The sequence below is a fragment of the Manihot esculenta genome, chromosome 1 (assembly GCF_001659605.2).
Source record: "Manihot esculenta cultivar AM560-2 chromosome 1, M.esculenta_v8, whole genome shotgun sequence".
NCBI classification, from domain to species: Eukaryota; Viridiplantae; Streptophyta; class Magnoliopsida; order Malpighiales; family Euphorbiaceae; genus Manihot; species Manihot esculenta.
This window is the reverse complement of record NC_035161.2, coordinates 35,428,674-35,449,377: the sequence shown is the minus strand read 5'-3', so window position 1 is coordinate 35,449,377 and position 20,704 is coordinate 35,428,674. Positions and strand designations below refer to the sequence as shown.

The 20,704-nt window shown below is 38.5% G+C and overlaps 2 protein-coding genes across 4 annotated transcripts; both read left to right on the top strand.

Moving 5' to 3' along the window:
* Window positions 1–9,027: 9,027 nt before the first annotated feature.
* On the top strand, window positions 9,028–14,706 carry LOC110623500 (pentatricopeptide repeat-containing protein At1g09900). 3 transcript variants are annotated; one of them, XM_021768656.2, is made up of 4 exons: window positions 9,028–9,176; window positions 9,417–11,709; window positions 12,690–12,797; window positions 13,695–14,706. In XM_021768656.2, exons 1-2 carry the CDS (start codon window positions 9,119–9,121, stop codon window positions 11,666–11,668), a joined length of 2,310 nt encoding a protein of 769 aa, XP_021624348.1. In that variant the 5' UTR covers window positions 9,028–9,118; the 3' UTR covers window positions 11,669–11,709; window positions 12,690–12,797; window positions 13,695–14,706. The 3 variants fall into 3 exon arrangements, with proteins under 3 accessions (XP_021624348.1, XP_021624274.1, XP_021624202.1); XM_021768582.2 differs by having other exon boundaries at window positions 9,040–11,709; window positions 13,695–13,902; window positions 14,254–14,706; XM_021768510.2 differs by having other exon boundaries at window positions 9,040–11,709.
* Window positions 14,707–15,344: 638 nt separating this feature from the next.
* Window positions 15,345–17,716, top strand: LOC110621253 (cytochrome P450 710A1). Its single transcript, XM_021765456.2, has one exon. The coding sequence runs from the start codon at window positions 15,959–15,961 to the stop codon at window positions 17,492–17,494; it is 1,536 nt and encodes a 511-aa protein (XP_021621148.1). The 5' UTR covers window positions 15,345–15,958; the 3' UTR covers window positions 17,495–17,716.
* Window positions 17,717–20,704: the final 2,988 nt, after the last annotated feature.

Here is a 20,704-nt window from a genome sequence, read left to right as displayed (position 1 = left end):
TATTGGTGACAAGTTCATCCTTGATGTGATTAGCTGTGATGTGATGCATTTCATGTTATCATATGTTTTAAGTGTTTCATTATTCTGCTCACTGGGCTCTAGTAGCTCACCCCTCTCCCAATTTTCCCAGGATTGCAGGTACAGGGTAGACCAGGAGGTTTACAAGAGTAATGAAGTCACGTGTATGTAATAGTTAGAATGTGGACATGACAAATTGTATAATGATGTATAGATGTGTAATGTAATGATATTGAGGTTTAGAAGTGTGCTTGACCATAGTTATTGTAATCCCTTTTTTTTATACATGATCTTAATGTTTATTAATGTCTATGTTTAGCCAACTCAACACATGTTATGCCACCCTTTGGGGGCATTGATGAGATTCCACAGAGGGATCAAGTTTATGATTATGATTATGTTTAGTGCATGCACAGGTTGAGTTTGGTGTATGAGGAATGAATGAAAGAAAAGTTTTAATTTTTGTGTATGATTGTTGATCATGTATGGGATTAAACAGGTTTACAGGTTGCATGTCAGGCTTGCTACGGGTCCCGGCGGCCTTAAGCCGATCTGGATCCTAGCGCCGGTAGCAGTCCGATTTTCGGGTCGTTACAGAATGGTATCAGAGCCCTAGGCTCATAGGATCGGACCTAGAGTGTCGGGCTCATAGATGTTCTAGAAGGTCAAGCACAATAGGGAGATCATGTCCACTAGGATAGGATGTGGAGTCCTGTCTTGTATGATGATGTGAAATGCCATGATTATATACATGTGCATTGATGCTATGATATGAATGATATGTTTATGTGATGAGGGTTCATGTGTGCCCACATGAACCATATGATGCTGATGTTTGTGTGATGTGTACTGTTTTTCAGAAAACAGAATGAGAGGAACCCGTCGATCTGCAAGATTGACTGGAGTGCCACCTGAGGATGAGGGCACGAGCGCCCGTCCTCCTACATTGCCTAGGGCAATGTCTTGTAGAGCAAACAGAGAAAGAGTGTCAATGGACCCTAGAAGGTCTTTTGACGCTAGTAGAAGGGGGACTGATAGAGGAGGAAGTTTTTCAGATGTGAGGGAGGTTACGGAAGAGGATCAGAGGAGGGATGGGAACCTGGATGTGAGCATGGAGGAAGAGGGGACAGGGGAGTCACAGGGAGGCGTTCAGGCCTCGGGGTATGGTTTTCCACCCCATTATCCACCTTTCCCACAGGGTTCAGGGTATCCGATGGGAGGTATATCGGATTATTCCAGCTTTAACCCCTATCCTACCTACATGCCTTATCCACCTTTCTATCCACCTTACACACAGTACCCAGCTTATCCACCCTCACCCTTCTATCCAAACCCGGCAAACCCCACCTCGAGGAATGCTGCACCCCCACCTCCACCTCCACCACCTACAGAACCAGCAGCCCCAGTTACTCAACCTCCTAGACCTAGCTCAGCCGATGGGAGCAAAGTAAAGATGACAGATTACCTTAAGCTGGATGCTCCCAAATACAAGTCAGGGGATGACCCCTTTGAGTATCTGAGAGTAGTAAAGACAATAACTGATGAGCTAGGGGCGAATGATAGCAGGGCCATTCAGATGGCAGGGTTCACTTTAAAGTGCAAGAAGGCACGGGAATGGTTCAAGTGTTATGTGGACCCGAGACTAGACGGCATGACATGGGAGGAATTTGCGAATGAGTTCGCTAGTTGGGCTTTTCCAGACAGTTCCAGAGAACTGAAGATGATTGAGTTTGAGCAACTGAGGCAGACAGAGCACATGAGCGTGGAGGAGTTCACAGATAAATTCTTGGAGCTATTGCCTTTTTCAGGGCAAGCTCTAGATTCAGATACGAAGAAAGCTAAGAGATATGTGATGAAGCTGCATTCTAGGTACTCCTCGTTGATTCAGTCAGTTGAGAGGGAAAGTTTCCACACTGTGATGGATATGGCTCGAAGGATGGAAGCGAGTGCTATAGTTGAGGGGTCAGTGAAGCAGTCAGTGACCCAGTCTTCAGGGGTTAAGACCCCAGGCAGAGGAGGGCCAGGTCTCTCTTCTCAGAGCTCAAGTAAGAAGAGGTGGGATAACACCACCAAGAAGCCGAAGAAGAATAAGTTTTGGAATAAGTTGAAATCCGGTCTGGGATTTGGCGGTGGCTCGAGCTCAGGTTCAGATGGTACAGAATGCCAGAGATGTGGAAGGCCGCACAGGGGAGTGTGTCGAGCTGGGACTAATACATGTTTCAGATGTGGACAGGAGGGACACATAGCTCGGGAGTGTCCTAGAGCACCTTTTATGGGCCAGCCCCAGCAGACAGCTTCTGGTAGTGTGGCACAGCCAGCAGCTCCAGCCACAACTCAGGGCAGTGGCAGAGGTAGAGGGAGAGGGGCAGCCTCTTCTTCTGGTTCCCGAGGTGAAGGTCCATCAGCTCCAGCCAGGATCTTCACCATGACTCAGCAGGAGGCTAACACATCCAACACCGTGGTGTCAGGTAATCTCGTCATTGGGTATTCTGATGTGTATGCTTTAATGGACCCGGGTGCATCTCATTCTTTTATTGCTCCGAGAGCCGTTGAGAGGTTGGGTCTGATAGTCTCTGGGTTAGAGTGTCCCCTATGGGTCAGTGGACCCAAGTGTGACCTGTCAGTGGCATAGTCAGTTTGCCAGTACAGTCCAGTTTTTGTTGAGGGAAGATGCCTCTCTGCCGACCTTGTGGTTCTAGATTTGACAGACTTTGACGTCATTCTAGGGATGGATTGGCTATCTACCCATGGTGCTACCTTGGACTGCAGGGACAAGGTAGTCAGGTTCAGAGATCAGAACGGGTCAGAGGTAGTCTTCAGAGGAGACAAGAGGGGCACACCTAGAGGTCTGATATCAGCTCTTCAGGCTCGTAGGTTGCTTAGGAAGGGATGTCAGGGGTATTTGGCTCATGTGAGAGAGCTTAGTAGTCAGGTCAGGGAGCCAGCCTCGGTGCCAGTTGTCAGAGAGTTTCAGGACGTCTTTCCAGACGAGCTTTCAGGTTTACCACCTGCTAGGGAGATAGAGTTCGAAATAGAGTTGGTGCCTGGAGCTAGACCGATCTCTATCCCTCCCTACAGGATGGCCCCAGCCGAGTTGAAGGAATTAAAGGAGCAGTTGCAAGAGCTGGTAGAAAAGGGCTTCATCCGACAGAGTACCTCACCTTGGGGTGCTCCGGTCTTGTTTATGAGAAAGAAGGATGGATCCCTTAGGCTTTGTATCGACTACAGACAGTTGAACAAAGTCACTACCAAAAATAGGTACCCTCTGCCAAGGATCGATGATCTATTCGACCAGCTAGCAGGAGCGGGTTGTTTCTCCAAAATAGATCTGAGGTCCGGGTATCATCAGTTGAGGATAAGGGATGAAGATGTGCCAAAGACAGCTTTCAGGACCAGATATGGGCATTTTGAGTTCCTTGTGATGTCGTTCGGGTTAACCAACGCCCCTGCAGCATTCATGGATCTCATGAACAGAGTATTTAGTCAATACCTGGATCACTTCGTTATTGTCTTCATAGATGATATCTTAGTGTATTCCAGGAATGCAGAGGAGCATGCCCATCATCTGAGGTTGGTTCTGCAGACCTTGAAGGAACATGGCTTGTATGCCAAGTTCTCTAAGTGTGAGTTCTGGCTGAGGAGTATTTCGTTCTTGGGGCATGTAGTGTCAGAGAATGGGATAGAGGTGGACCCCAAGAAGACAGAAACTGTGGCTAACTAGCCTAGACCCACTTCAGTGACGGAGATCAGGAGTTTCTTGGGTTTGGCAGGTTACTACAGGAGGTTCGTTCAGGACTTCTCGAAAATAGCAGCTCCTCTGACCAGGTTGACCAGAAAGAATCAAAAGTTTGTGTGGACCGACCAGTGCGAAGAGAGTTTTGAAGAGCTTAAGAAGAGGTTGACTTCAGCACCAGTTTTAGCTCTGCCATCTAGTGATGAGGACTTTACAGTCTTTTGTGATGCGTCCCGTGTGGGACTGGGTTGTGTACTGATGCAGAACGAGAGAGTGATCGCTTATGCTTCTAGACAGCTGAAGAAGCATGAGTTGAATTACCCCACACATGACCTGGAGATGGCAGCAGTAATCTTTGCACTCAAGATGTGGAGGCACTACCTCTATGGGGTTAAATGTGAGATCTTTACAGATCATAAAAGCCTGCAGTACATCTTGAGTCAAAGAGATTTGAATTTGAGACAGAGAAGATGGGTGGAGCTGCTGAGTGACTATGATTGCAAGATTCAGTACCATCCGGGTAAGGCGAATGTTGTGGCAGACGCCTTAAGCCGGAAATCACTCGGCAATTTATCCCACATATCGGCAGAAAGGAGGCCAGTGGTGAAGGAGTTTTACAAGCTCATTGAGGAAGGTCTACAGATGGAGTTGTCTGGTACAGGTGCCTTGGTGGCCCAGATGAGAGTGGCACCCGTGTTTCTGGAGCAGGTGGCTCAGAAACAGCATGAGGACCCGGAGTTAGTGAAGATTGCCAGGACTGTTCAGTCAGGCAATGATAGTGAGTTCAGATTCGACAGCAAGGGGATCCTCCGCTATGGGAGCAGACTATGTGTACCAGATGACATAGGGCTGAAAGGAGACATTATGAGAGAGGCTCATAATGCAAGATACAGCATTCACCCCGGAGCCACCAAGATGTATCAAGATCTAAAGAAGGTTTATTGGTGGCCAGCTATGAAGAAGGAAGTGGCACAGTTCGTGTCCGCCTGCGAAGTGTGTCAGAGGGTGAAGCTGGAACATCAGAAGCCGGCTGGAATGCTTAACCCGCTACCTTTTCCAAAATGGAAATGGGAAAACATAGCTATGGACTTCGTAGTGGGGTTACCGGCGGCGTCCAACAGATTGGACTCCATATGGGTGATTGTGGACAGACTCACTAAATCTGCTCACTTCATCCCTGTCAGGAGTGGCTATTCTGTGGACAAGTTAGCGCAGGTGTATGTAGATGAGATCGTCAGGCTGCATGGGGTTCCTGTTTCGATAATGTCAGATAGAGGGCCCCAGTTCACCTCCAGGTTTTGGCAGAGTCTGCAGAACGCCATGGGTACTAGGTTGGATTTCAGTACTGCCTTCCACCCCCAGACGGACGGACAATTCGAAAGGACCATCCAGACTATCGAGGATATGCTTAGAATGTGTGTGCTGGACTTTGGCGGTTCTTGGAGGCAGCATCTACCTTTGGTGGAGTTTGCCTACAATAACAGCCATCATGCTAGCATCGGGATGGCTCCATATGAAGCTTTGTACGGAAGGAAGTGCAGGTCACCTGTTTGCTGGGAGGAAGTTGGAGAGAAGGCCTTGGCAGGGCCTGAGCTAGTAGAGATTACCAGCAGGGTGGTACCCATAATCAGAGAGAGAATCAAAACTGCTTCAAGCAGACAGAAGAGTTATGCAGACATCCGCAGACGGCAAGTAGAGTTTCAGGAGGGGTATCTGGTATTGCTCAAGGTGTCTCCAATGAAAGGAGTGGTTCGCTTTGGGAAGAAAGGTAAACTAGCCCCACGATACATCAGACCCTTTAAAATATTGCAGAAGATTGGGAATGTGTCGTACAAGCTAGATTTGTCTGCTTCAATGGAAAGAATCCATCCGGTTTTCCATGTTTCAATGTTGAGGAAATTTGTGTCAGATCCGGGCAAGGTTCTTAGTGAGCCTGATGTGGAGATCCAAGAGGATCTCACCTATGTTGAGCAGCCAGTACGGATCATAGACACTCAGATCAGAAAGCTGAGAAACAAGGAAATCCCGATGGTGAAAGTCCTGTGGAACCACCACAATATGGAAGAGTGCACTTGGGAGACACGGGAGTCCATGCTCCAGCAATACCCTTATCTTTTCTAAGGTTAGTTCCTTGTGAGTTTTATGTGCTTTGCATGTATGTTATGTGTATGCCATGCTATGTGCTAGTTGAGGAACATTCGGGGACGAATGTTCTTAATGGGGGGAGAATGTAATACCCGGCTAGACTCCGGTATCGGAATTCCTACCGTCCAGTGGAATCTCGGATGTCGGAGACCTCTAGAAAGGTAAAATCATGTTTTTATGAAATGTTTTAAATGTTTTTGATGATTTTAAATGAAAAGGAAATGAGTTTTGAATGAAAATAGCTTTGGAGGAAAACTCAGGTTCGGCCGCCGAAACACAAAGTTCGGGCGCCGAACATGCAGGCATTTCGGGTGTGCCTTAGGCCTCGAAGGCATAGGTTGAGGAAAGTCCAGGTTCGGCCGCCGAACCTCAAGTTCGGCCGCCGAACATGGCATGCATGCGGAGGCACGTTCGGCCCCCGAACGTGGCCTGGCCAGCCACTATAAAAGGGTCCCTTAGCCGAAAACGGGCGAGCTTTTTCCCCATTTCCGGCCAAGGTGAGTTCTCCGCCGCCCCTCACCGATCTTGAGTCTTTTCCTTCAAATCTTTCAAGATTTTCACAAGTTTTTGTTTTGTTTTGAAGATTTGAGCTTTTGAGCAAAGATTTGGAGCTTTGAGGTTCAAGAACTCAAATCTCTCCCAACTCCAAGTTAGATCGCCTCCACCCTCGATCTTCAAGAGGTAAGAGTCGATCTCTAGCTTACATTATGTTTTAAGCAAGTTTTATGCAAGTTCATGGGGTAGAAAATGCATGTATAGCTTAGGTTGAGCTTATGGGTTTTTGATGTGATTTTGAACAATGTGAGTTGCTTGTGTGTTGTAGTTGGGGTTTTGATGGTTTGATGCCCCTAGGAACTTGTATGTTTGCTTGTGTATGATTGAGGAATGTTGTAGAATAGGTTTATGCATGTTTGGATGAGATAGGAGGCATAAATGCATAGGGGAGCTGAGTTTCTGCCATTCTGGGAGAAACCAGGTTCGGCAGCCGAATGAACTTTCGGCCGCCGAACATGCTTGTGGAGGCAGCCTTCGGCTGCCGAAGCTTGCCCCCGAAAGGAGACTTTCGTCTCTGTCTGGGACTTTCGGCCGCCGAAGGTGCCGCCGAACTTGCATGAGTTTCGCCTCTGTCTGGGAGTTTCGGCCGCCGAAGGTGCCGCCGAACCTGCCTGACTTTCGGCTCTGGAGGGACTTTCGGCCGCCGAACCTGCCGCCGAAAGTGCCCTGTTCAGCCATTTCTTGCATGTTTTTCTATGATTGTTCCATGATGTTTTAGGGGGTTTTTGGGGAATAGTTTAGAGTTATATTCAGGTATGTTTGGTCCCTCATTTGAGTCCACCTGTGTAGGTTCGGACCGGAGAAACCGAGGACCCCCGCAGTGAGTCTGTTGCCCCAGTGTCTGGTCAGAGCTATCCAGAGGTGAGTGGAATAAACCTTTACGTTTAAAGTAAATAAATTTCAAAGTTTTGAGCATTGTTCATGCATCATGAATGCCATGTGATGAATTAGGTTGCTTGCATTAGAATTCACGAATATGTTGCATTGCACATTTTGATGTTGATGTGGATGAATGTTGAATGATCCATAGCCCTCGATCTATGATATGACGATATGATATGTACGGTACGGAAAGTAAGACCAGTGGGACCCATTCTACGTTCGCTGGCACTATGTAAAGGAAAGACCAGGACCCATTCTACGTTCTGGCACAGTTGGACACTGTTATGTTATGATATGTAAGGGAAAGACCAGGACCCATTCTACGTTCTGGCACAGTTGGACCATGTAGAGGGCTATTGGTGACAAGTTCATCCTTGATGTGATTAGCTGTGATGTGATGCATTTCATGTTATCATATGTTTCAAGTGTTTTATTATTCTGCTCACTGGGCTCTAGTAGCTCACCCCTCTCCCAATTTCCCCAGGATTGCAGGTACAGGGTAGACCAGGAGGTTTACAAGAGTAATGAAGTCACGTGTATGTAATAGTTAGAATGTGGACATGACAAATTGTATAATGATGTATAGATGTGTAATGTAATGATATTGAGGTTTAGAAGTGTGCTTGACCATAGTTATTGTAATCTCTTTTTTTATACATGATCTTAATGTTTATTAATGTCTATGTTTAGCCAACTCAACACATGTTATGCCACCCTTTGGGGGTATTGATGAGATTCCACAGAGGGATCAAGTTTATGATTATGATTATGTTTAGTGCATGCACAGGTTGAGTTTGGTGTATGAGGAATGAAAGAAAGAAAAGTTGTAATTTTTGTGTATGATTGTTGATCATGTATGGGATTAAATAGGTTTACAGGTTGCATGTCAGGCTTGCTACGGGTCCCAGCGGCCTTAAGCCGATCTGGATCCTAGCGCCGGTAGCGGTCCGATTTTCGGGTCGTTACAGCAGCAATTCTTAAATAATTATTATATTGAAAGATTTGATTTTTGGTTACAAGCCAAACATTTTATTTTTTATGAAAATAAAAACTCTTATTCTCGTATGGAATTTTTTAGTAATTTTTACATTTTGATAGTTGATTCTCAATAAATAGATAAAAATTGAAATAAGGCATTGAAAGAGTTATGAGTCTGTTTCTGTGGTCGACTATTCTTCAAATGTTATTAATTTGATTATTTCGGAATGCAATGTTTAATTAAGGTTTACTAGTTATTATAAATTTTTGGAATTGCAATGAAAATGTTAGTATTGAAACTTTATTCAAGTTTTATCTTGTACAAACTCTATTTCGTTATTTTGTTCGAGATATTTTAATAATTTATACTCAAGAGATGAGAAAAAATGATGAGTATTTTTATCAAATTATCTTATGTTGGGGTGACAGACACTTACAAGTATTTTTACAAAATTATCTTATATAAAAATTTAATTTTGAATGATTGTAAATTTTTGTTAGACTTTATAATTAATATTTCTAGAGTTGTAATACTACTCTAATGTTTCATATCTTGTGGCGTCTCTGCACTGATGTCTATATTTATTTGATGTAATTTTATTAATATAATTAATAATTTTATTTAAAAAAATAATAAAAAATAAAAGTTAATTAATGTATTTTTATAAATAAAGAAATTAAATAATTAATTTTAGGAAATAATGGGAGTAGTTTCCTATTTCCAAAATAAACCCTCCTCTAGTTCACTTCGCTTCTGGGTTCAGTGTTGGGTGCAGTCACTCCCCATTTGAACCCTTCAGAAGAGGCATGAAATTTGAAAAGCAGCAATACTTGTGTCTGGAGGAAGCGAAAACTAGATGCCCAGGTGAAGTTTAAGCTCCAAATTCTGTCTTCTTTCCTGCATAAGCCTGTTCTGTTGAAATGTTTTTTGTTTTCAATTCTCACCATGCAATTCGCAAAGCAATTGCTAATCCTCACAAGGTAGCTGATTTCTTTCAGTTACGTCCTTCTGTATTTGGTATTGATTTTGCATATAGATCCACATGCAATATTTGTGGTCACCCTTCTGCGTTAATTTTGTTCAATTCGTTTTCCTCTTCTTTAGCTTCAAGAAATGGAGAAAGAGAGGATTTTTATGATAGCAACGATGGTTCTAAAAAGTTTAGACTAATGGGTTTTCATGATGCTGAGTGCAAAAGTAGTAGTTTTGACGAGATTGAAGGAGATGTAGAATGTAGCGATAGTGATAATGATGATAATGATATTTTGGTTGTGAATTCTGTTAATAGAAACCATGGTCAAAATGAAGGCGTTAGGAAAATTGAGATAGAAGAAGAAGAATTTCGACACCCTTTGGTGAGAGAAATTTGTAGGTTGATTGAACTTAGGTCGACTTGGAATCCTAAGCTTGAAGGGGAAATGAGGCGTTTACTAAGAAGCCTCAAACCTCGACAAGTTTGTGCTGTTTTGCAGTCCCAAGATGATGAAAGGGTTGCTTTAAAATTTTTCTATTGGGCTGACCGGCAATGGCGGTATAGGCACAACCCAATTGTGTATTATGCAATGCTTGAGGTCCTTAGTAAAACTAAATTGTGTCAAGGTGCTAGGAGAGTTCTTCGGCTCATGGCACGTAGAGGAATTGTGTGTCAGCCTGAAGCTTTTGCTTATGCAATGGTGGCATATAGTCGGGCAGGTAAGTTGAGGAATGCAATGCAAGTCTTGACTGTTATGCAGAAAGCAGGTATTGAACCTAATTTGTTGATATGTAACACTACCATTCACATTTTGATAATGGCAAATAAGTTGGAGAAGGCACTTAGATTTTTAGAGAGAATGAAACTTGTTGGAATCACACCAGATGTTCTCACTTATAATTGTTTGATCAAAGGATACTGTGATGTTCATCAAATTGACGGTGCCATGGAGTTGATTGCTGAAATGCCCCTCAAAGGATGCTCCCCGGATAAAGTTAGTTACTATACTGTGTTGGGTTTTCTTTCCAAGTACAAGAGGATCAAAGAAATAAAAGACTTATTAGAGAAGATGATGAAGGACAATAAGCTGTTTCCTGATCAGGTTACTTATAATACTCTAATTCATATGCTTTCCAAGCATGGGCATGCAGATGAAGCAATTGAGTTTTTAAGGGAAGCTGAAGAAAGGGGATTTCAGGTTGATAAAGTTGGGCATAGTGCTATAGTTGACTCATTTTGTAAGCAGGGAAAGATAGAGCAGGCAAAAGCAATTGTGAATGAAATGTTCACTAAAGGTTGCTCTCCTGATGTAGTGACGTATACTGCTGTGGTTAATGGACTTTGTAAGGTTGGGCAGGTAGAGGAGGCTAAAAAGATGCTTCAGCAAATGTACAAGCATGGATATAAGCCAAACACTGTATCCTATACTGCCTTGCTAAATGGGCTTTGTCGAAATGGAAAATCATTGGAGGCAAGGGAGATGATGAACATGAGCGAGGAAGACTGGTGGACCCCAAATGCTATCACTTATAGTGTTGTGATGCATGGGCTGCGAAGGGAAGGGAAGCTGGCTGAGGCTTGTGATGTGGTGAGAGAGATGCTTAGGAAGGGATTTTTCCCAACTCCTGTTGAAATTAATTTATTAATTAATTCACTTTGCTGGGAGGGAAAAACAGTTGATGCAAAAATATTTATGGAGGAGTGTTTAAAATGGGGTTGTGCTGTCAATGCAGTAAACTTTACTACTGTGATTCATGGATTTTGCCGGAAGGATAATATAGATGCTGCTCTGTCATTGCTGGATGACATGTACCTAAACAACAAACATCCTGATGCAGTCACTTATACAACAATAATTAATGCACTTGCAAAGAAAGGTAGAATAGAAGAGGCTACTAAATTTACTCTGCTGATGCTTAAGAAGGGATTGGATCCTACACCTGTGACATATAGAACAGTGATCCACTGGTATTGTCAAATAGGAAAAGTGGAAAATTTATTAAAATTATTGGACAAAATGCTTTCACGGAAAAAATGCAGAACAGCATATAATCAAGTTATTGAGAAACTATGTAGCTTTGGAGACCTGGAGGCAGCTGATAAACTCTTAGGTAAGGTTTTGAGAACAGCCTCAAGAATTGATGCTAATACATGCCATGTGCTAATGGAGAGCTATTTGAGTAAAGGGATTCCTCTATCATCTTATAGAGTAGCTGTTAGAATGTTTAACCGGAATCTGATTCCTGATTTGGAGTTGTGTGAAAAGGTGAGTAAGAAACTGACATTAGAAGGAAAATCAGAGGAGGCAGATAACCTCATGCTACGTTTTGTTGAACGAGGAAATACCTTACATCATGGTCAACATATCTCACAAAGCTCGTGAACATCATTTTTTGCCAATGATACCTTCAAGGGCTTCAAATGGTAATACCTTCTCATTCTTGTCTTTGTTTTTTCGCATAATTCTTAAATCCCATTTGCCCTGTTACTGTTAGGAGAATCTTTGGATCATCTTGGCTACTGTACTCATACCAGTTGCATCCAAAATATAATGATACTGCCTGTGGTACCATAAAGTTTTTTGAAAAATTGATTATCAAAATGAGTCAAATCACTCTTTTAATAAGAATTTAACTGGATATGTAATACACAATTTCTAAAAAAAATATTTATAGTTGTATCATATATTAATTTTTGAACATGAAAAATCCAGCAATAACTGCGGAATCATGATGCACATCATGTGAATAAGCTATTGTGTTATGGAAATGGCTAATAGCAAATAAAAAGCTAAAAAGAAGGTCCATTGTGGTCAGCCTTTGGAATAAAGAAAATAGAGGAAGAAGCAAAGAAGAAAAGGAATGACAAGGGGCTGCCATCTCATCTCTATTGCTCAACCTCTGCCCTTCTCGTTTGCCATTGCAAGAATACTTTGAGAAAAAATGACTCATAAAAAACAGACTGACGCAGCCATGTTCTGACTTCTTTGATCAAAATTTCCAGATAACACAGTGCAATAATTTAACAGCCTGGTCATTTTACCTTTTCAAATTGTTGTGCTCTGATTTTATATTGTAGGTGTTTTGTTAGTGAAATTTGTTTGTTTTCTGTGAGCCAAAGCAATCCTCAAGGAGGTTATAGAATGGAATTACAATTTTGAGCAAATGAACTTAACTCGTCAATCATTTGATATCAACTCTGGGAATATTTTCATTACTAGTACCAGTAGTAGCAGCAGCATTGCTGGATTTCTTTTTCCTTTTTTAGCACTTGCTAATCTTTTGATTATGGTAGATATAAATCGTGAAGTTTGTATGTCTGAATGCACATGCATGCATATTTTATTTTTGAATTGTACAACCTTTTATGTTGATGTATTTATTGCTTGCCACTCCCTTTTGTAGGTTGATTTACTGAAACATGGACATAACATAAACTTCTGATGTTATCTACACATACAAACATCGAAAAGGAAAGACCAATACAAGTTCTGTGTTGTATCAGGCATACAGGTAAGAAATTCAATTTGATTTGATGAAACTCTGCTTGACTTCTCTCTATGTAAAAAATTGTTGTTAAAACTGAATTAGTCTGTGGAAATGAAACTGAGAATCATATTGATAGAAAAGCACTAGGAAATAAACCTTCTTGTTTTTTTCCCCTAAAGATGATCGAATGGAGAATTCTTCTCAACTAAAATTGAAGTGTATGAATCTTGCAGCTACTCTTTCTCTACATGGTACATCATAGAGCCAAAGAATTTATTACGTGCCTAAATTCTTTAAGCTTAGCTTCAAGTTGATTAGTTACCATTCCAAGACTCAAGTAAGCTCCATCTCCTTGATAATCGTGAAGGCTTACAAGAAATTCAATATCATCTGTGTCTCCATATTATAGGACTCCTTTTTTAGCATTACATGATTATCATTCTTACTAAAATAATTGTTAGCCAAATCCCATTTGAAACCAACCAAAAAGACAAGGTTTTAGGAATTGATCCTTGAAGATTAGTTCTAGATATAAACAAAGGATCCTTTGTCCATCAAGAAACACAAGCAAAGAGAGATCAGCCCCACCTCCGAGTATCCTTCATTACCCCATTCCGTGAAGATTTCTATTTAGCAATCCACCTGTTCTTTTGTGCTACAGGTTTGGCCATTATCATAAATCACCACCTACCATAAATACATCTTTGCAATCACAGCCAAACAAATCTTGAATTAATGGGATTTTCCTCCCATCTTTCTTAATATGTTCATATATATGACTTTGCAAATAAGTAAGTGAATTTGTAATGGATGTTTTTCAGTATAAGTTAAAGTTTGATCTGTGCACTCTACTGCTAGCAGCTAGTGCTATTGGTTTAAATGTGCTAAATTCAGTTTTGAACTTTCTAAAATTTTGTACAGTTGATTTGCGCTAAAATGTGCTCGGAGAACTTGAGGATGGGACCTTTCTGACTTAGTCAACACCATGGAAAGCAATGATCTCTTATGACTTTCTTGATGGGGGAACAAGAAGCGGCACATTGGGATTCATGTGATGGGGCGTTGCTGATGGTAGCTAAGAGCTTTTTCTTTTTTGAACCAGACTGGGAGGCAATTGTTACTTGTTCAGGTTTTGTCTCTCCCTCTTACAAATTTTCTGGGTTTTGTGGTGGTTTCAACTTTCATGTTGTAAATTTATTGGTCCCCGTAATCAGAGAAAATCTCATATGAAACAATTGATGTTATTTGAGTAATTTTAGGTGGTAGTTTTAGTAATTATAGGACAAAGTTTTGGTAGTTCTTTTATAGATATATGCATGTGTCCTGCGGCACTGTGCAAGTGGTTAGTCTATATGACAAGTGATGGGCTAGGTTCATGAAAGCATTCCTCCCGATTATTGTCTATTTGGAAACCGATTCACTGGTTAAATCTTTACTGGTAGATTACCACTTGTGATGCTGTCTTTACTCTAATTTGTAGGCCCTGGAATAGCAGAAACAACTGTATTTCATTTCTGTGACTAATTGTGACTAATCATCAACTACTGGTTCCTGAAGTGCAATTGAATTTGGGTAGGAAGCAAGCAGCAGATCACAACTTGTCATGCTGTCTTTGTTCTATTATGTGGGTCCTTTGGCAAGGCAGAAAGAACTGTACTTTTTTTCCCATTACTAATCATCAACTACTGGTTCCTGAAGTGTAAATGTATTTGCATATGAAGGGAACAGATGTTTCCTCGTCTGGAATGACAGCTTAGAATTCTTTATGGTCAAGAAGTAAACAAGTCTGGAATGGAGCTTAACCATGTGTTTTCTGGATGTGCACTGAGCTAAAGTTTATTTGAAATTTTATTTTATTTTTTGACCATGGAGGGATGAAATGAATCTGAGAACATATTTAGATTTATGTTCAAAATTTGGTTTACTGATCCAATGAGTTTGAGCTACAATGTTTAAAATGTTGAAAGTTAATGATTTATTTGATCATTGTGCATTACGTGGATAACCAAAACTTCTTTTTTCTTTTGATGTAATATGGACCACCAAAGTTTTAAAATGCTGCTGATTATACCAAAATCCTCTTCTTAATTGCCCTTTTGTATTTATTTCCATATGTAGGAATCAAGGAATGAAATAATTTAATTTTGTTGTGATTAACGCACTACAAACGTCCAACCACACATGAACTAAATCAGAAAAGAAAAAGGGAAAGTTTTTTTTTTTCAGTGGGAACAAATAAAATTGTCCAATTCAAGCTGTAGGATTGTAAAGGACATGTGCTTCTGATTAACAAGATGATTGAGAAGCTCTATTATTTGGAGGTGAAACCCATTTTCTCAGAGAAGATGGAGTTGACGCCCACCTACTGCATTATGTACCATTGTGGTGTTAGAAAGTATTTGGAGGCATTTTCAAGATTTACTTTATATATTTTTACTATTTTATATTATTTGAAATTTAGAATTTTAAATCTGTAGATGCAATTTTAATAAATGGATTTGGGAAATATGTAAATAGCTAAAATTTGACCAAACCAGAAATTGACGTTTCCCAAAATTTGATTTGGCTAGCAACCTAAGGAATAATATGGAACTAAACAATTCAAGGATTCCATCTGGATAATTCAGCTGTACGGCACTCCAATTGTTCAAAAGAAGCCCACACTTTCAGAATAATCAACTAAAATATTACCCATCAGCATCAAAACACAATTAGCTCGCCTTAAACTTGAAACAAAAATAAAACATTAATGACTTTTAATATCAACTGACTAAAATATTTAATAAAAAAAAGTTTTCAAACATATTGTGCTCGTCTTCCACGATGTTCCCGATTCTCCACGTCACCTCCTCTCGTCTAATCACCATCTGCATTCGCCCATCTCCTTGACCTTCCTTTGGCCGTCCTATAAATCTCCCCCATTTTACCTGTCGTTTACCGGCTCTGATCAGCAGCAATACAAAAGGAAACCATTTTCACTGTTTGCTGCTGTACACCAGGCCAGGGTCTTTCAACTTTCAACCCTATCATTGCGTCAAAACTCAAAGGTTTGAATTTTGAACCGTTTTAACTACCGCCATCGCCATCTTCATCTATAAAAGGACACAACATATCTCTCTGAATCTGCATGCCCATCCATTTCTTTCTCTTTCAAGAAAGGCACTCATCCACAGCCACAAGTCACTATGCTTCCCTTTTTCTCCTCCATTTCCATTCCCTCTCCCTCCACAGCCCTCCCATATATAATTTCATTTGTTTTTTTCCTTCTTCTTGTTGAGCAGATCTCTTACTTGGTGAAGAAACGCCAAGCTCCTGGTCCGCCTCTTGTTCTTCCATTTCTTGGCAACGCAATCTCCTTGGTTAGAGACCCCACCAATTTCTGGGACGCTCAGTCTGCTTTCTCTTCTGGGCTTGGCTTCTCTGTTAACTATATAATCGGGAGGTTCATTGTCTTCATTCGCGACACTGAGCTTTCCCATCTCATTTTCGCTAATGTCAGACCCGACGCTTTCATGCTCGTTGGTCACCCATTTGGTAAGAAACTATTTGGAGAGCATAATTTGATCTATATGTTCGGCCAGGATCACAAGGATCTCCGCCGTCGTATTGCTCCGAATTTTACTCCCAGGGCTCTATCCACCTACTCAGAGCTTCAGCAGCTCATTATTCTCAAGCATTTGAAGCAATGGGAGAAAATGGCTAACGAGAATCCCAATGAACCCATTTCCCTTCGTCTGCTGGCTCGCGACATGAACCTTGAAACTTCACAGACTGTAATGGTTGGCCCCTACTTGAGCCCTGAAGCTCGAGAGAGGTTTAAGTTTGACTATAATTTATTCAATGTTGGTACCATGAAGCTCCCTATTGACGTCCCAGGTTTCGCCTTTAGAAACGCCAGGCTTGCTGTTGACCGCCTTGCCAAAACGTTAGCCGGATGTACTGCACAGAGCAAAACCAGAATGGCCAACAACGAGGAGCCCACTTGCTTGGTGGATTTCTGGATGCAAGAAACGATCAGGGAAATCTCCCAAGCAAAAACCACCGGAGAACCTAAACCGCCTCATACCAGCGACGCCGAAATCGGTGGCTACCTGTTCGATTTCCTCTTTGCTGCTCAGGATGCTTCCACGTCTTCGCTTTTATGGGCAGTGGCTCTGCTCGACTCCCATCCCGACATCTTATCCAGAGTTCGGGAAGAAGTTTCCAGCATCTGGTCGCCGGAGTCTAATAATCTGATAACTGCAGAGCAGGTCAGGGAAATGAAATACACCCAGGCGGTGGCTCGCGAGGTTATTAGGTACAGAGCGCCGGCTACCTTGGTTCCCCATGTAGCCGTGAAAGACTTCCCATTGACGGAGACATACACAATTCCGAAAGGGACCATAGTGTTCCCGTCGGTATACGAGAGTTCATTCCAAGGTTTCACCGAGGCAGACCGCTTCGACCCAGACCGGTTCTCGGAGGAGCGACGAGAAGATCAAATCTTCAAGAGGAACTTTCTGGCATTTGGAACCGGGGCCCACCAGTGTGTGGGGCAGAGGTATGCTTTGAATCATCTGGTGCTATTTATCGCCATGTTCTCTACATTGCTTGATTTCAAACGCCACCGAACCGACGGCTGCGATGATATCGTGTACAATCCAACGATTTGTCCGAAGGACGGTTGCACGGTATTCCTCTCTAGACGTTGCACAGGATTTCCCAAATTCCGAATGGAATAACGAAATGCCACGCGTCAATTTGCGTCAAACTCTTGGGGATTTTTTTTTTTGTTTTAAAAAAAAATTGTTGATTAATTTGTGCCGTTGGTGTGTGTATAGATGTGATGGATGGGTAGGATTTTTTTTTATTAATATTGTGGGAACATTGATTGGTGGAAATTTAGGTTTGTTGTCCAGTGAAAAAATAATAATAAATGAGTGTTATGTGGATTTGATTATGACACATTAGATTTTTTTTTTTTTCATTTAGATATCGGTTATTTTATAAAAAATATGTAAAATTTTTTTTTTATTTTTATACACTAAAAAATAATTTAATGAAAAATATTTTTAATTAAAAAATTAATTATATTAACGAAATTTACTGTCACTTTTAAAAGAAATAATTTTTTATGCTTTGAAATTTTATTAAAATATATATATATAATTAAATAACAAAGAATAAATTATTTTATTACAATATATTTTAAAATCTATTTTATATAAAATATTTTCTATAAAAAATATTTTTTATTATTAGATTAACAGCAGTATTGATTGATAAATTTATTTTTTTATCATAATAAAATTTTATTGCGAAATAAAATTATGTAATACAAATAATAATTTGTAGATAGAAACAAGGCTATAGCATTTTAAATCATTTTAAAATTTTAGATCAATATACTTATATTTTATCATTCTACTAAAATGATTTTTGATAATAATATTTTTTCTGCCACGTAATTTTTTTTATTTATTTAATTATTTTAAATTATTATTATTATTTTTACATTGTAGTAATATATCAATTAATTATTTTAATTTTTATTTTTTAATAAATATATTAAAATATTTTTAATATTTAATAAAATTTAATATTTTTAAAATAAGTACAATTGAGAATTTAATAAAAAAATTGCAAAATTTTATTATATATATATAAAAAATAAAATAAATAAAAATTATAAAATGGGGTTAGTAATAATTTGATTGATATATGTTTGAGAAACAATTGAAAGGATAGAAAATAGCAAAAATAAAATGTGGAGAAAAAATTTAAGAAATATATATTTTTCTTGTTTGGATATTTAAGAGAAAAATAATTTTTTTAATAGTAAAATCTCTATTTTATCATTTTTATTTGCCATTAAAATAAATAATTATAGGAATGAAAATATAATTTTATTTATTTTTAATAAATTATCTATATATTTAATTTTTTCACTCTTATTTTTTTTTCTTAATATAAAATAATTTATCTTTCTCATTTATTTTTCGCTTCAGTCCTTTTTTTTAATAAAAGAAGAGCACTACTTTCGGGTGAGGATTATATTATTTTAACGGATTAGGGTTTGTATGAATTAGGAAAAGCAAAAAGTGAACGTAGGGTGTGAGGTAGGATAGGCTGTAATGGAAACACTATAGTTGGCAACTGTCTTTTCTTACACAATATAGAAGTTGACAACACCCACCCTATTATTACAGATATGCCCTTTAATCAAAGTCAATCTACAATTTTCAATTCTCGTCCAAAATTAGAATTCGCATTGTCATGCTTTCCTTCTTCTTTTTTTTAATTATTATTATTTTATTTTTATTAAATTATTAGGGTAATAGTGCTCCATTTTATTTTATAAAAAATATTTTTATTTTATCTTTGTGTTTGCCTTGATTAATACAAAAATTAAGCCCTTTTTTTAATTGCTTTAGGATGACAAATATTTTTTTAAAAAATTTGGATTTAGAAAAAGTAACTGTAACACAATGCATGAATGCCACGTGTTTTGAAAAACTGGAACACAAAACTTATAAGCCCATTGAGAGGTCTAAGGTTCGACTCCCCCAATCCCTATTTCAAAAAAAAAAAATCTTATAGGCCCATTATAGATTATTACAGAAACCTATCCTACACCCAATTAATGAGAATGTCATATACTCTGCTGACGCAGAATTTCATATGAATATAATTTTAGTTGTTATTAAATTAAATATTTACATATGAATTTTTATATTTAGCATAAATATTTTAAGTAATTATATAATAAACTTCTCTTCTCAACATTTTCTTCTCCATTCTCAACATTTTCTTCTCCAATCACCTCAGCAGTTTCTTCTCCCTCTCCACCTCCCTCCTTGTTAGATCTGTCTCCTTTCAACATCTCCAACATCATCAAGTTCTTTCTTTTACTCAAATTTATTTTTGACTATGTATATATATATTTTTTTGACATATAAAAATAAAATTATAAATTATAATTTTATATATAATCATAATTTTAATTATTATATGTATTGAAAATTGAAGTATAATATTTCTTATTCTAAAATTTAATCATGTGAATGCTAAATGTTAATAAATAAAAATTAGAAGTATTTCAGATTAAAAATTTTTTTTAAAATAATTTTGTATGTGATTTTTATAATTTTAAAAAATTTATTAATTAATTCTTAAATTTGTAAAAAATTAAAAAAATTAATATTTGTATATAAAATATTAAAAAGTAAAGTTTTTTAAAAATTAAATTCGCCCATCAATTATACAATTTAATAAAAAAAATTTTAAATTTATTTTTATATAAACTTATCTCTAAAAAATAAATAAAAATTTATTTTTTAAAAAATATAATAATTTAAATTCTTGAAATATTTCAACCACCTTATAATTTTTTTATAATTTTAATTATTTTATTTTTTATATTATAATAATATATAAATGATAAGTATTAATATTATTTTATGTTTAAGTTTTTTTAAAAAAAATTAATATTTAATAAAATTTAATATTTTTATAATAAATATAATTAAAAAGTTAATAAAATTTAATAATTTTAAAAAAATATAATAATTTAAAATTTTAAAATATTTCAATCAATAAATATGGAATGAGTGTGTTCCACAGTTATTGCATGAAAAAAAGCTCTTGAAGCGAGCACATGAACAATACCTAAGAGTTCAAATAAAGTAGCTAAACTGGAATGTTTGAATTGTTGAAGGGAATTTGGGATTTAATTTCTACATGACTAATTCAAACCTAAATCCTTAAGTCAACCTTTTAGGTTTCTAGAAAAACATAAAATTATTCAACAAGAAACGTTGTCGGCTTCCAGCATTTCCATCCTCATCCAAAGGAAAATTGGATTTGTCAACTTTATTCAGAGGTTTTTTCATTCTAGAGAGATTAAAACGTTGAACAGCATATCATTTGAAAAACCATTTGGATCTTTAGAA

Bases quoted from the DNA above. Each gene is read 5' to 3' on its own strand.
- LOC110621253 (XM_021765456.2), top strand. From the start codon at position 15,959: ATGCTTCCCTTTTTCTCCTCCATTTCCATTCCCTCTCCCTCCACAGCC.
- LOC110623500 (XM_021768582.2), top strand. From the start codon at position 9,233: ATGTTTTTTGTTTTCAATTCTCACCATGCAATTCGCAAAGCAATTGCT.